At 40.8% G+C, this 13,923-nt stretch overlaps 1 protein-coding gene across 1 annotated transcript; it reads left to right on the forward strand.

The window, feature by feature from the left end:
• Window positions 1–360: 360 nt before the first annotated feature.
• UCP1 (uncoupling protein 1) lies at window positions 361–10,914 on the forward strand. The gene is made up of 6 exons (XM_017873656.1): window positions 361–562; window positions 1,175–1,373; window positions 7,090–7,290; window positions 7,401–7,502; window positions 8,243–8,423; window positions 10,800–10,914. Exons 1-6 carry the CDS (start codon window positions 437–439, stop codon window positions 10,912–10,914), a joined length of 924 nt encoding a protein of 307 aa, XP_017729145.1. The 5' UTR covers window positions 361–436.
• Window positions 10,915–13,923: the final 3,009 nt, after the last annotated feature.

Consider the following 13,923-nt stretch of genomic DNA (forward strand, 5'->3'; position numbering starts at 1 on the left):
CGACGCGCGGAGTGCCGGGCGCAGACAACCAGGGACCCGCCTAGGGCTTTTGGGGAGAGAAGCCGGGCTCCCGAGGCGCCGGGCGAGGATGGGAATGGGAGGGAGCCGGTGCTCCCGGACACGCCCCCGCCAGGTCCCACGCCTCGCGCGGCCCAGCCCTGGAGCGGCCCAGCTATATAAGTCCCAGAGGAAGACCGGGGCGCAGAGGGTCCTGCTGGCCCTAGGCTGGGGAGGAGGGGACCCGGGGACTCGGCCCCCAACGCCGCGCTTCGTCTGGAGCAGCAGCCTCTGCACCTCAGCTGCCCGGTGGGGAGTTCAAAAAACAGAAGGCGGGTTTCGCTGCCCGGGAGACAGGCGTTAAGAGCAAGGGAAAGAAACTTCCCACACCTTCGGGGCTGGAACCCTTTTCCTCTGCATCTCCAGTCTCTGAGTGAAGATGGGGGGCCTGACAGCCTCGGACGTGCACCCGACCCTGGGGATCCAGCTCTTCTCAGCTGGAATAGCGGCGTGCTTAGCGGACGTGATCACCTTCCCGCTGGACACGGCCAAAGTCCGGCTCCAGGTAGCCAGCCAGAGGGGTATGACGAGTGCTCTCAGGGCAGAGGGGATGCTGTTGAGTGCATTCCATTTATTCTCTGCTTTGGTGTAACCACTGTTTCTAGGTAGGGTAAGTGCCCTTCCAAAGCAGTCTGGCCTTGTCCCAGGGCTGGTGCTTTAGGATGGGAAACTGGAACTTTTTCTGGGATTCACTGAAGAACCACGAGGGCCACAGAGGATGGGTTGACCATGACTATTACCAAATTCTCCCAAAATTTAGGGTGCACTTAGTATTCTAAGAGCTGAAAATATTGGCTTCTCCTGAGTTTACTAGTCAAGTGCTTTTTCCTTTCTTTGATTCTTCGGGGTTCTGTCCTATCCTACTGCCCTAGGGGTTCTGGAGAGTTCATGGGGAGGGGAGGTTCAAAATGTGCATTGTAGCCAGCCTCCCCAATCTGTGCGCTCGCGAACACACACACACACGTGCACACACACACACACACACGGGGTAGAGGGAGGTGGATGGGGGATGTTGCTGAGAAAAGAAATGGAAAATAGGAACACGGTGGGGGAAATCTTGGCTTAAGAGTGAACTCAGTGTTCGCTCCCTTCTGATCTCCACCTTTCTTAATTCCAGGTCCAAGGCGAACGCCCGACGTCCAGTGCTATTAGGTATAAAGGTGTCCTGGGAACAATCACCACTCTGGTCAAAACAGAAGGGCGGCTGAAACTCTACAGCGGGCTGCCTGCGGGGCTTCAGAGACAAATCAGCTCCACCTCTCTCAGGATCGGCCTCTATGACATGGTCCAGGAGTTCCTCACCGCAGGCAAAGAAAGTAAGCCGTGAACATTCCTGGGAGGGGCAGAAAAACCTTGGGCTCTGCTCTGTTCCAAAAAATGTAACACATCGAGGAGTGGTTTTCATAACAAATTGGCGAGAAAACATTCATATTTGAACTCTCTCCCTTCCCCAAATATTAGCTCATTGTTCATAGAAAGAAAAAAGTATGCAAAATTGACATTTTAGATGCAGGTTTATACTTTTAAAAAGTCACCCAGTCATGGAAGTTTTGTACCTAATTTGGATCTCCATCTGGAGAATATGAATGAGCTACAGAATAATGTTTAACTTAAAGTTCTCCAAACAGGGAAATATATCAGAAACATCTATGGAGCTTGTCAGAAATCCAGACAAGGACTACCATGGTCCTCTGAGTCTGAATCCTCAGGCTAGAAACCAGAGTATCTGTGTTTCCGCAAGCTTCCCTCATCATTTGAGTATGCAACAAAGTTCAAAACCTTCTGTTTGAAGCAAAGAAAGCCAGACTCGGTGAGGAGAGTTGAAAGGACAGGAAAAGACATATTTCCTTTTAAGAGGTTCCTCATAAGGTCCAGGGAAGACCAGACCAGAAAAAATGGACGAATGCTGTAGGGAGTTTGTTTATGGGAAAAGGAAAAAGAAACATATTTCCTGAGTGCAAGTGCACTTTAAGAATTCCTGTCACTTTAGTATTTATTTGAGGGCTTACTATGAATGAGACACTGTTCTAAGTGCTTCAGATACATTACAACTGGAAGGGTACTAGTATCATTATCCGTTGGCAGATGGGAAAACTGAACACAGAGCAATTCATCACTTGCCCAAGGTCACACAGCTGGGAGGGGACAGAGCCAGGGTTCAAACCCAGGCAGTCTGGCCTCGGACTCCAGGCTCTTAACCCTGTTCTCTACTGCCTTCTACACTTCACATATGATTCTGTCCATCATTCAAACCGCACAACAATGCTGTGAGTAAAAACTGTTAGCTGAGTATCAGGGCAGTTAAGTAACATGCACAAAATCACACAGCTAATCAACATGAGAGGCACTTTCATGTGGAGCAGACAAGCCAGAGAGAAGATGTGCTGATGACAAAATGAATATATTAAGTGAAATCCATCTTGTAGATTTCATCAATTCTGCTGTGAGTAACCTTCAATACTGTACCTTTATGGGATAATTTGTAAATATTGTCTATACAAATATGTAAATTATACTTATCCACACAAGTACTTTCAAAGTGAAGATAAATCTGTATGTTACTAGATCAAAACTGCATTTTGATATTTATAGATGTACAAGAGAGGAAACACAAAGGAGCTCAAGTGCTCGTTCTGGTGGTTTTCTTCACAGATTGACTGTTCTATCAATTGTTGCGGACTTTGGGCACCAAATTAATAGGATATATGTTGGCAGTGTTCTATGTTACATAGATTCAGTTTATTTAGTAGGCTTTATTGAACTGCCATGTGCCAGTAACTATGTTAGATGTTTAGATGGCAGATGTGTCTCTGGACAGAGTTTACAGTTGACAGTAAGGGGGGTGTGGGGAGAAGTGAATAGATGACTATATTCCATGATATTGGAGGAACCCACCCCCAGTATTTCAACATAGATTCTTTCTATTTTCCCTAAGTGTCGGCTGGTCTGAGAAATAAAGAGAAAGAGTAGAAAGAGAGGAATTTTACAGCTAGGGAACCAGGGGTGACATATATCAGTAGGTCCATGATGCCCACCTGAGCCGCAAAACCAGAGGTTTTTATTCAGGACTTCAAAAGGGGAGGGGGTGTACAAACAGAGAGTAGGTCACAAAGATCACATGCTTCTGAGGCCAATAAAGAGCACAAGGCAAAGGGCAAAATTAGAATTACTGATGAGGGTCTATGTTCAGCTGTGCACGTATTGTCTTGATAAACATCTTAAACAACAGAAAACAGAGTTCGAGAGCAGAGAACCAGTCTGACCTCAAATTCACCAGGGTGGGGTTTTTCCCCACCCTAGTGAGCCTGAGGGTACTGCAGGAGACCAGGGTGTATTTCAGTCCTTATCTCAACTGCACAGGACAGACACTCCCAGAGCGGCTGTTTATAGACCTCCCCAAATAATGCAATTCTTTTCCTAGGGTCTTAATAGTATATTCCTTGCTATGAAAAGAATTTAGTGATATCTATCCTACTTGCACGTCCATTTATAGGCTCTCTGTAAGAAGAAAATATGCCTCTTTTGCCCGACCCCACAGGCAGTCAGACCTTATGGTTGTCTTGCCTTGTTCCCTAAAATTGCTGTTATTCTGTTCTTTTCAAGGTGCACTGATTTCATATTGTTCAAACACACACGTATTGTTTTGATAAACATCTTAACAGAAAACAGAGTCCGAGAGCAGAGAACCAGTCTGACCTCAAATTCACCAGGGTGGGGTTTTTCCCCACCCTAGTGAGCCTGAGGGTACTGCAGGAGACCAGGGTGTATTTCAGTCCTTATCTCAACTGCACAGGACAGACACTCCCAGAGCGGCTGTTTATAGACCTCCCCAAATAATGCAATTCTTTTCCTAGGGTCTTAATAGTATATTCCTTGCTATGAAAAGAATTTAGTGATATCTATCCTACTTGCACGTCCATTTATAGGCTCTCTGTAAGAAGAAAATATGCCTCTTTTGCCCGACCCCACAGGCAGTCAGACCTTATGGTTGTCTTGCCTTGTTCCCTAAAATTGCTGTTATTCTGTTCTTTTTCAAGGTGCACTGATTTCATATTGTTCAAACACACATTTTACAATCAGATTTCATATTGTTCAAACATACATGTCTCACAATCAGATTGTGTGGTTAACACAATCATCACAGGGTCCTGAGGTGACGTACATCCTCAGCTTATGAAGATAACAGGATTAAGAGATTAAAGTAAGACAGGCATAAGAAATTATAAGAGTATTATTTGGGAACTGATAAATGTCCATGAAATCTTCACAATTTATGTTCCTCTGCTGTGGCTCCAGCCGGTCCCTCCGTTTGGGGTCCCTGACTTCCAGCAACACCATGACACATGCTGTATTATAATACAGTCCTACTTCACTTAATGATGGGGATATATTCTCAGAAATGAGTTAAGAGGCAAATTGGTTGTTGTATGAACATCACAGAGAGCACTTACACAAACTTAGATGGCATAGCCACACCTAGTGTATATGGTATAATTTATTGCTCCTAGGCTACAAACCTATGCAGACTGTTGGTATGGAATACTACAGGCAATTGTTGTATAACAGTTAAGTGTTTGTGTACCTAAAAATAGAAAAGGTAACGCATTACATGACAACCTTATGGTGCCTGGGATGTCACTAGATGATAGGAATTTTCCAGCTCTGTTCTAGTCTTATGGGACCACCATCACATATGCAGCACATGACTAACTGTAATTACAAGATGGTGGCCATATTAAACAGAACTATTTAACCTAGCCATGGAGGCATGGTCCTGTGAGATTTTCTTGAAGAGTTAATATCTGGATCAATTCTGAAAGGCCAGCAGGAGTGATCCAGGCAAAGGGGTGAGAAAGACCTTCCAAGTAGAGTGAAGGTCATGCACAAAGACTCAGTGAGGAGTAGAGTGAACATAGCACAGGGAGGACATGTTGGTGAGAAAGGAGGGGTGAAGCCACAGAGGCAGGAAGGAGCCAGATCACAGAAGGCCTTGCAGGCGATGCTAAGGAGTTTGGATTTTATCCTTACCCTGGTGGGAAGTCACTGTAAAAATGTTAAGCAGGGGAGTGGCATAAACAATTTACATTTTCAAAAGATCACTTTGGCAGCAGATAGAGTATATATGTAAAAGGAGTAAGAAAGAGAGGTAAGTTAGAAAGCAAGAACTGATCAGGGTATGCCCTAAAGCACTGGCAATAGGGAAAAAGAGAAGTCAATCAGAAAGACCAAGAAAGTATAATTGAATTGAATTGGTGAACAAATAGAAGTAAGGCATAAGGGACAGGTAGAAATACAAGATGACTTCCAAGTTTCTGGTTAAAGATACCCTTTATTGAGGGAGGATGTATAGAAGCTGTCTTAGGGGGAACACAAGAAATTTGGTTTAGCCCATGTCAACAGGTAATGTCCAGTAGGCACATGAGTTTAGGAGAAAAGTCTGGGCTAGATTCCAGGAAGTCACAGCAGGGACTATCAATAGGGTCAAACAGCAGAGAGTGTGGAAAGGACTGAAAAGTGATCATTGTACATAACAAATAGAAGCTCACTGATTTTCTAGTAAAAACATCTTCAGCAGAGTAGTGGGGTATAAGCTATATTGTAGGGGACTGAGGAAGAAATGGGTCTGAGAAGTAAAGACAAACAATATATTTTGTAAATAAATTTTAGTTCTTGAAAAAAAAAATACATAGCCTCTTTTCCAGGAAGCTTGACTGAGAAGTGAAGAGAGGGATTTGAAAGTTGGAGATTGGAGGATAGGATGAGTACATTAAGATACACTACATTGTAGTGCAATGCATTACAAATGTGAGCTAAAAGTGAAGGCATTTGTAATCATATGATATTGCCAATTAAAAGACAGCTGTCAATCATATGCCCAGCTCCTGCTAAAGCATGATGAGAAGAGTACAATCACAATAGTGATTTAAAAATTGCTGCCAGTTTTGTGGATTTTCTTTGTGCTAGACAGTGTAAGCTCTTTATCAGTATTATTTAACTCACACAACTCGAGGAGGTAGATATTATTATCCCTGTTTGACAGATTAGGAAACTGAATTAGAATGACTGAGAAAGTCTTTGCTGAGTAAATGTTGCTGAACCATAATTTTATATTTACTTAATGATAGAAATGAATATTGGGCTTCAAGACTATTTGTATTTAGTGATATCTGTCTTGAGCAACATAAGCTAATTTTTTCAAAATTTTAAGACAAAAATCACTTTCTTCTCGCCTGTCTTATTTTTGTTCCCTTCCCATGTTGTAGCCTAACACTAGTTGATGGCCCATATTGGTGCAGCTTGTCCACTGGGTTTCTTCTAAGGCCACCAAGTCCCATAATTAACATTATCCTTCATGGGAGAAAGATCAAGCCTCATTGGTGACGGGTGCCTCCTCATAGTCGGATAATAATGAAAAGAGAGCTAAATATAAGAAAGAACCAAGCTGAACACAGGAAAAAATCAGACCACTGTGAAAATAAGCATTGTGTTTTCTTGTTCCTTGAAAGTCTTCATTTTTAAAAAAATTTCAGACACCTGACATTTTCTAGCCTTACTCTGAGTTGGTACGCATTTAGTACATGATCAACACATGAACATGCATTAGAGGAGTAGAAAAGCTGTAAGAATACAAAAACATGGGCCAGGTGTGGTGGCTCATACCTGTAATCCTAGCACTTTGGGAGGCCGAGGCAGGCGGATCACCTGAGGTTCCAGGAGTTCAAGACCAGCCTGGCCAATACAGTGAAACCCTGTCTCTACTAAAAATACACAAATTAGCAGGGTGTGGTGGCATATGCCTATAATCCCAGCTACTTGGGAGGCTGAGGCAGGAGAATTGCTTGAACCCAGGAGGTGGAGGTTGCAGTGAGCCAAGATTGCACTACTACACCCTAGCCTAGATAACAGAGCAGGACTCCATATCAAAAAAAAAAAAATACAAAATACAAAATATGAACCACTGAAAATTAAAAAGACATGCATTCTAGGTCTTTAATTTTTTTTTCTTAATAATTTTTTTTTCTCTCTGGATAGCAACACCTAGCTTAGGAAGCAAGATCTTAGCTGGTCTAATGACTGGAGGAGTGGCAGTATTCATCGGACAACCCACAGAGGTTGTAAAAGTCAGACTTCAAGCGCAGAGCCATCTCCACGGTATCAAACCTCGCTACACGGGGACTTATAACGCATACAGAATAATAGCAACAACGGAAGGCTTGATGGGTCTTTGGAAAGGTAACTAACTTCAAAGTGGGTTTTAGAACCACCAAAGCACATACATACAATTAGCAACTTACTACAAAGTAGAGTTAGTAAACATTTTCTTTTTTTTTTTTTTTCCCCAGGGACTACCCCCAATCTGATGAGAAGTGTCATCATCAATTGTACAGAGCTAGTAACATATGATCTAATGAAGGAGGCCTTTGTGAAAAACAACATATTAGCAGGTAACTTCCCATTTCATGTAACAAACAGGTCTGCACCTTTAGAATTTCCTCTTGGAGCTTCTGCAGCCACCTTATACTCAATCCCTTAACTCTAATAGTTTTCTCTTTTTAAAAATAAGTAATTTTAAACTATATATAACTTTGTGAGCAGCAGGAAAAGACCAAAATATTAAGTTTAAGAAGTTGTGCCACAACAGAAATGTTTTGCAACAAAAATAACAGGCAGTTTCATCTTAGGTCAGCATTATTCTCATTTAACACTAATATATGGGACTTTTGTTAGAATCTTTTTCTTTATACAGCAGAATTCAGGAGGTAAGTCCATCCTGCACTATATCCAAAAGATCTAGTTATACAAGGAGTTTATCAGTGGTCTCATCCAAAAAGTAATTCCACAAGATAGGTTCTTAAAAATAATATTCTAACAACTTCTAGAGACATTAAAATTTCCCTTGCACTTTATTTCAGTAAAACAGTATTAGATGCTCATATATTAGGCATTATTGCAGGCCTTAAAGGCACAAGGGAAACTAACAGGTTATTTTCCTAAAGTGTTAACAATCTATTAAGCCATTTACTCTTTACCTTCTTTTTCTAGTACAATACCTTTCTTATTTTATTTATTTATAAGACATCTTTACTGAGCTACTGTTATCAACAGGTTTATAAAGATATGACAGATAACTAAATTGCAAGCCCCCAAAAGTCTGATGTTGACCTGTTTCACCGATCCATTTTAGATGACGTCCCCTGCCACTTGGTGTCGGCTCTTATTGCTGGATTTTGCGCAACAGCTATGTCCTCCCCGGTGGATGTAGTAAAAACCAGATTTATTAATTCTCCACCAGGACAGTATAGAAGTGTGCCCAACTGTGCAATGAAAATGTTCACTAATGAAGGACCAACGGCTTTTTTCAAGGGGTAAGATGTGGTCTTGTGTATCTGTAATGTGTTCTGACTGTCTATGTGCTTTGGGACACTCTCATGTCAAACAACTGACATTTAGCTTACAAGCCTTAGTATTCATATACTTAGTATTGACTTTTCCTTACCACAGATTTCTTGAATCCACCAATTCCACTGTGCCAGAAAGTAAAAAGCCGTTATATTAAAATTTTCTCAACTTTGATCAAAGGCTCATTCAAGATCAGTGCCTTTTCCATTGGTCCCAATCTATTGGAAAAGTAGACAGTATTTTGCCTTCTCTGGGCAAGAGAGCTATAAAGTAGAGGCAAATCATAATAGAGAGCTATGAGAGAACAAGATTTGATTTGATTTAATTTGATGGACTCAAGTTTTAAAATTGTAAAACTAGAGATAAGACATCATCACCAATCTAGAAAAGTGATGCAGAAAATTGTGATTTGGGTAATTATTACACTCACCTAGAAACAAATGTTGTGTAATAGATTACGTATTTCCATAATGCAATGTTGTATTGGAAACTACCTTCCTAAGAAAATATTGTATGGGCTCGGTGTGGTGGCTCACATCTGTAATCCCAGCACTTTGGGAGATGGAGGCAGGAGGATCACTTGAGCCCAGACTGGGCAACAAAGCAAGACCCTGTCTCAACAAAAAATTGAAAAATTAGCTGAGTGTGGTGGCACGCATTGATAGATCCCTCTACTTGGGGAGCTGAGGCAAGAGGATCTCCTGAGCCTAGGAGTTCAAGGTTTCAGTGAGCTATGATTGTGCCATTGCACTCCAGCCTGGGAGACAGAGCAAGGCCCTGTCTCAAAAAAGAAGAAAGAAAGAGGAAGAAGGAGAAGGAGAAGGAGAAGGAGGAGAAGGAGAAGGAGAAGGAAGAAGAAGAAGAAAGGAGAAGGAGAAGGAGAAGGAGAAGGAGAAGAAAGAAGAAAGAAGAAAGAAGAAAGAAGAAAGAAGAAGAAGAAGAAGAAGAAGAAGAAGAAGAAGAAGAAGAAGAAGAAGAAGAAGAAGAAGAAGAAGAAAGAAGAGGAAGAGGAAGATACAGTATTAAGTAATCTGTCAATATATTCCACAAGGATTACACTAGTGGTTAAATGAAAAAATTCTATTACCTTTTTAAACTGTAAGGCCATTCCTCAAGCCTTATAAATTAAGCATGAATGTATCATATACATTTTATAAAAAGTTCCAACTCATCATAATCCGTACTTACGATACATTAATACAAATGAAGTTCTTTATAAAATTAACTTAAAATGGATATACCAGTTATTAAACCATTCACCATTTAATAATTTTATTTTTTTCAAATTTAAAAACCTTTTGGGGGAGAAATACTACAACATAGATGAACCTTGAAAACATTATGCTAAGTGAAATAAGCCAGACACAAAAGGACAAATACTGTATGATTACACTTAAATGAGGTACCTAGAGTAGTCAAATTCATAGAGACAGAAAGAATAGAAGTTACGAGGGGCTGGAGGTAGGAAAAAATGGGGAGCTGTTTAATGGATAGTTTCTTTTTGGGGTGACAAAAAGGTTCTAGAGATGGATAGTGGTGATGGTTACACACAATGTGTATGTACTTAATGCTACTGAAATGTAATGTTGTGGGTTTTTTTGGGCAATAAAATACCCCACATTGAGAAGTGAAGAGAAACATGTTAAGAGACTTGAAGGAAAAAAATTGGGGCAGAGGGGTGTTTTTTATAGGTTAAACAATAAAAGCCATTTAAACATTTAACAATTTCTTGACATTTAAGAATTGTCAAGATTGAGACAGCATTGATTTCTTGACTCTACTCAATACTTCTTTGGTTTCTCTTCTTCCTTCCCCCTTCTAAGTTTCCTACCTCCCATTCAGAAAGCAAAGCAAAACAAGCAAAATTCCCCTTCCCTCAAACAAGGAAAGAGTTTTGAAAAGTTCATGTCAGAGAAGAGAAGACATGTTTTGGGAGTGAAGGATATTTGTGGATTTGTATAGATGTGATCATTAGGGCTGTGTTGTTTTGAAGTAATATAGGACATCTAAAGGAAAATTTATTTTCAGCAGAGGAGAGAAAGATGAAGAATATGTACTTTTAAGCATCTTCACTTGAGGAGTGGCAAAATGAGAAGCATAACCTGCTATAATCACTTTAAGAATTTCAGGCTGAGTGTGGTGGTGCAGTCTCTAGTCCCAGTTACTCCGGAAGGCTGAGGTGGGAGGATCACTTAAGCCCAGGAGTTTTAGGTTGCAGTGAGCTATGATTGTGCTACTGCATTCCAGCCTGGGTGACAGGGTGAAGCCTCATCTCAAAAAATAAAAATAAAAATAAAAGAATCTCAAACAAACTAATCGAACGATGACATGCACTTTTCTAGGTTGGTACCTTCCTTCTTGCGACTTGGATCCTGGAACGTCATTATGTTTGTGTGCTTTGAACAACTGAAACGAGAACTGTCAAAGTCAAGGCAGACTATGGACTGTGCCACATAATCAGCTTCAAGAAAATGATGTAACATACCAGTGGGAATCTTGCTGACTGGATCATAAAAACAAACGAAACTTATTCACTTATTTTAACCTAAAAAGATAAAGGAATTTTGGTAGAGAATTTTGGACTTTATAAAAAAGAGGAAAACTAATGCCTATTTCATACAACTTTTTTTTCTCAGTGTCTTAAGAAGGGGAAAGCAAAACATTCAGCATATACCCTGGCAAATGTAATGCAGATAAGCTACTGCATTTGACCATTTCTGGAGTGCAATTGTGTGAATGAATGTGAAGAACTTTAACATATTTTAATTACAATTCCAACTGGTAGAAAAGAAACTGAGTGAAATACACTTTATATTTATAAACACTTAAAAATGAAGTTATTAAAATATTAGTTTTATTAACCACAGTTGTCAGTTAATATATTCAATAAACTATTGCTAATACCTTTTAAAGTTTGTCTTCTGAGATCTATACCTGGGTGTAGGAGTCAAGTTCACCTAGAAAACAATACTGCCCAATAGGAAGTGCAGGTCTGTAGAATCATAGGCATGAACATACTCTGAATGTTATTAGTATAAATTTTTAAAGTTTAGAGTCCAGATTTGATGACATTTTTAACAACTTCTAATCTAAGACACTATATTCATTTTAGCAGAATTGTTACTAGAGTCCTGGCATCTGTGATAGCATCACGTAATTTTAGAGCTGGAGGGTACTTCTGGGAAGACAGAGGAACAGTTTGAGATTCCTACTGAGATGAAAATGAATCTTCATGGAATCTTTCAGCAAAGTCAAATTCAAATTCATCATTAGCACCCGTAGTAACCTTTTTAATGCCTACGAACTGCATGCAGAAGAGATAGGGAAACAGTAAAACATATTAAAAAGAAGTTTTTAAGACAAAGCCCAGTCTGATTTTAAGCCAAATACAAGGATTGGCAGCTTGGACGACCAGGAAGGTTACAGGTTGCCAAACATCATTCTAGTTCTGTTTTAATCAACTCCACATTACATTTACTACTTAGGATCCTCACCTTGCCCTCATGCATATCTTCCCCATTCATTACCCGCAAAAGTGTCTTGTAGCAGATATCTTCTATGTCCCACACATATCATTTTGCTCTTTAGTGCTTGCTGGCCTGACTTCCTATTGTCATGTCAGCACCTGCCCTTTTTAGGGTCTTCTGGCCACCAGAGCCAGCTTTACTCACCTGTGCATGGCATTCTAGAAGAGCAGGGAAAATAACACAGCCCCAGTGCAGCCCATAACCAATAACTGGTAGTAGTTGGTGTACAAATATCTCAGTTCCCTCAACTGTCAGGTGGAGTACTGCAGAGGGATCAAACTCTAGTAACACACAGTAGTGTTTTGCTTATTATGGCTAACTAAAAAATCACAGGGTCTTCATGCATTTGGAAAGGAGACTATTTCTTACAAAGGGTTACAGCCTTCAAGGTGGTCATTCTGCAGGTTAGAAAGCGTATCCTCCAGCAAAGACCAGAGGCAGGCACTTCTAGGGAAGGAAGAGTAAGACAGGAATTTAAGTTGAATGGGTTGGTCAAGTATACATATTCAACAGGCTACAGATGGATCCATGAATATTCATGAAGGCAGTCCTGATGCATGCATGTTAAACATGCGTGTTACACCTTGGGGTGGGGACTTAACATTTAAATGCATTACAGTTAGGCCCTATACATGACAAGGTGAAGTAGGCACACAAAGGCACACAATGCACCATCTCTGTAAATGGGCCAGAGCCAGTCCACAGTGGTTGGTCTCTTACCAGGAGAAAGCTACTAGAATCCTCTTGTCCAGTTAAAACTGTAGTTATGGCTGGTGGAAAATGGGCTGGAGTCAGTCAACACTTGGTGAAGCTGCAATTGCTTCAGACACTCAAGGCCAGTGTTTGTTTAGCTGCTCAAGAAAAAGAAAAATCTTGCGGCAGTTAGAACATAGTTTATTCTTTAAGTGTAGGAGTGCGTAACTTAATCCTGCCTGGCATGGCCTTAGGTCCTGTTTATAATTTGGCATCTTACAGCTCACAAGTGATATGAATGTATACACAGAAAATCCAAAAGAATTGGCATGCATAATAGAAGTTTGGCAAAGTGGCTAATAAAATCAATATTTAAAAGACTAGATACCTACATTTCTATATACCAGCAAAAGGAAGTAAGAAAATAAAGCTGTAAAAATGTATAACAGCATTTAAAAATAGTACCTGGGAATAAATATAACAAAAGATTGTCATATCACTATGGAGAAGACTACAATGCTACAAAGAATATTGCCACAAAGCGTCTGTTCCCTCAGTCTGTGATCTCTATTTTAACATTCGTGCTGGTCAGTTGTGTCTAAACCATCCAGCGGAGGGGGTATAACAAAGCATATCTGACCTTCCATTCTATCATGGCTGGGAATTCAGTTTTGAGGGTTTCTCTGGGGTCCCCTTGGCCAAGAGGGGGTCCTTTAGTCAGTGGGAAGCTTTAGATTTTATTTTTAGCTTACAACATTCGTGGGCTGACTTCTATTCCCTATCTCGGTTTCCTACTCCGTTACCAGTGTTTCCTGGGATCACCTCCGAAATGAACTGCAAATCCTTTCCTCAAGGTCTGATTCACAGGGAATTCAAACTAGGACAAATCACAACCTTAAAATAGCATGTTTCTTTCAAGAATAAGGAATAAAACATGTAACTTTGTTTCTGTGCCTGGGACCCTGGTCAGGCAATGGGAAGTTGCAAATGGAGGGAAGCAAGTTGGCCAATTCCTGGTACAGAGAAATGCCAGTCATCGGAAGGTATTTGAGGATCTGCTACACTCTAGACACTGTGTATACTACACAGTGGTACATAAAACAAGCATAGGCCCTGCCCCCATACAGAAGGAAATATAAGGGAATCCATCTGTTATCAGAAGGTACCTGGGGATTTACCAAGTGCTTTGATAACAGCCTCAGTGATCTCATCTGATAGGGAACACAACTGCAGGGGGGGGGGGGGG

Source organism: Rhinopithecus bieti, unplaced genomic scaffold (genome assembly GCF_001698545.2).
Source record: "Rhinopithecus bieti isolate Rb0 unplaced genomic scaffold, ASM169854v2 scaffold_7985, whole genome shotgun sequence".
Classification (NCBI taxonomy): Eukaryota; Metazoa; Chordata; class Mammalia; order Primates; family Cercopithecidae; genus Rhinopithecus; species Rhinopithecus bieti.

Excerpts from the sequence above, each read along its gene's own strand:
- UCP1 (XM_017873656.1), top strand. The coding sequence starts at position 437 with ATGGGGGGCCTGACAGCCTCGGACGTGCACCCGACCCTGGGGATCCAG. Across the intron at positions 563-1,174 it reads CGGCCAAAGTCCGGCTCCAG|GTCCAAGGCGAACGCCCGAC; the intron begins GTAGCCAGCCAG and ends TCTTAATTCCAG. Across the intron at positions 8,424-10,799 it reads CCAACGGCTTTTTTCAAGGG|GTTGGTACCTTCCTTCTTGC; the intron begins GTAAGATGTGGT and ends GCACTTTTCTAG.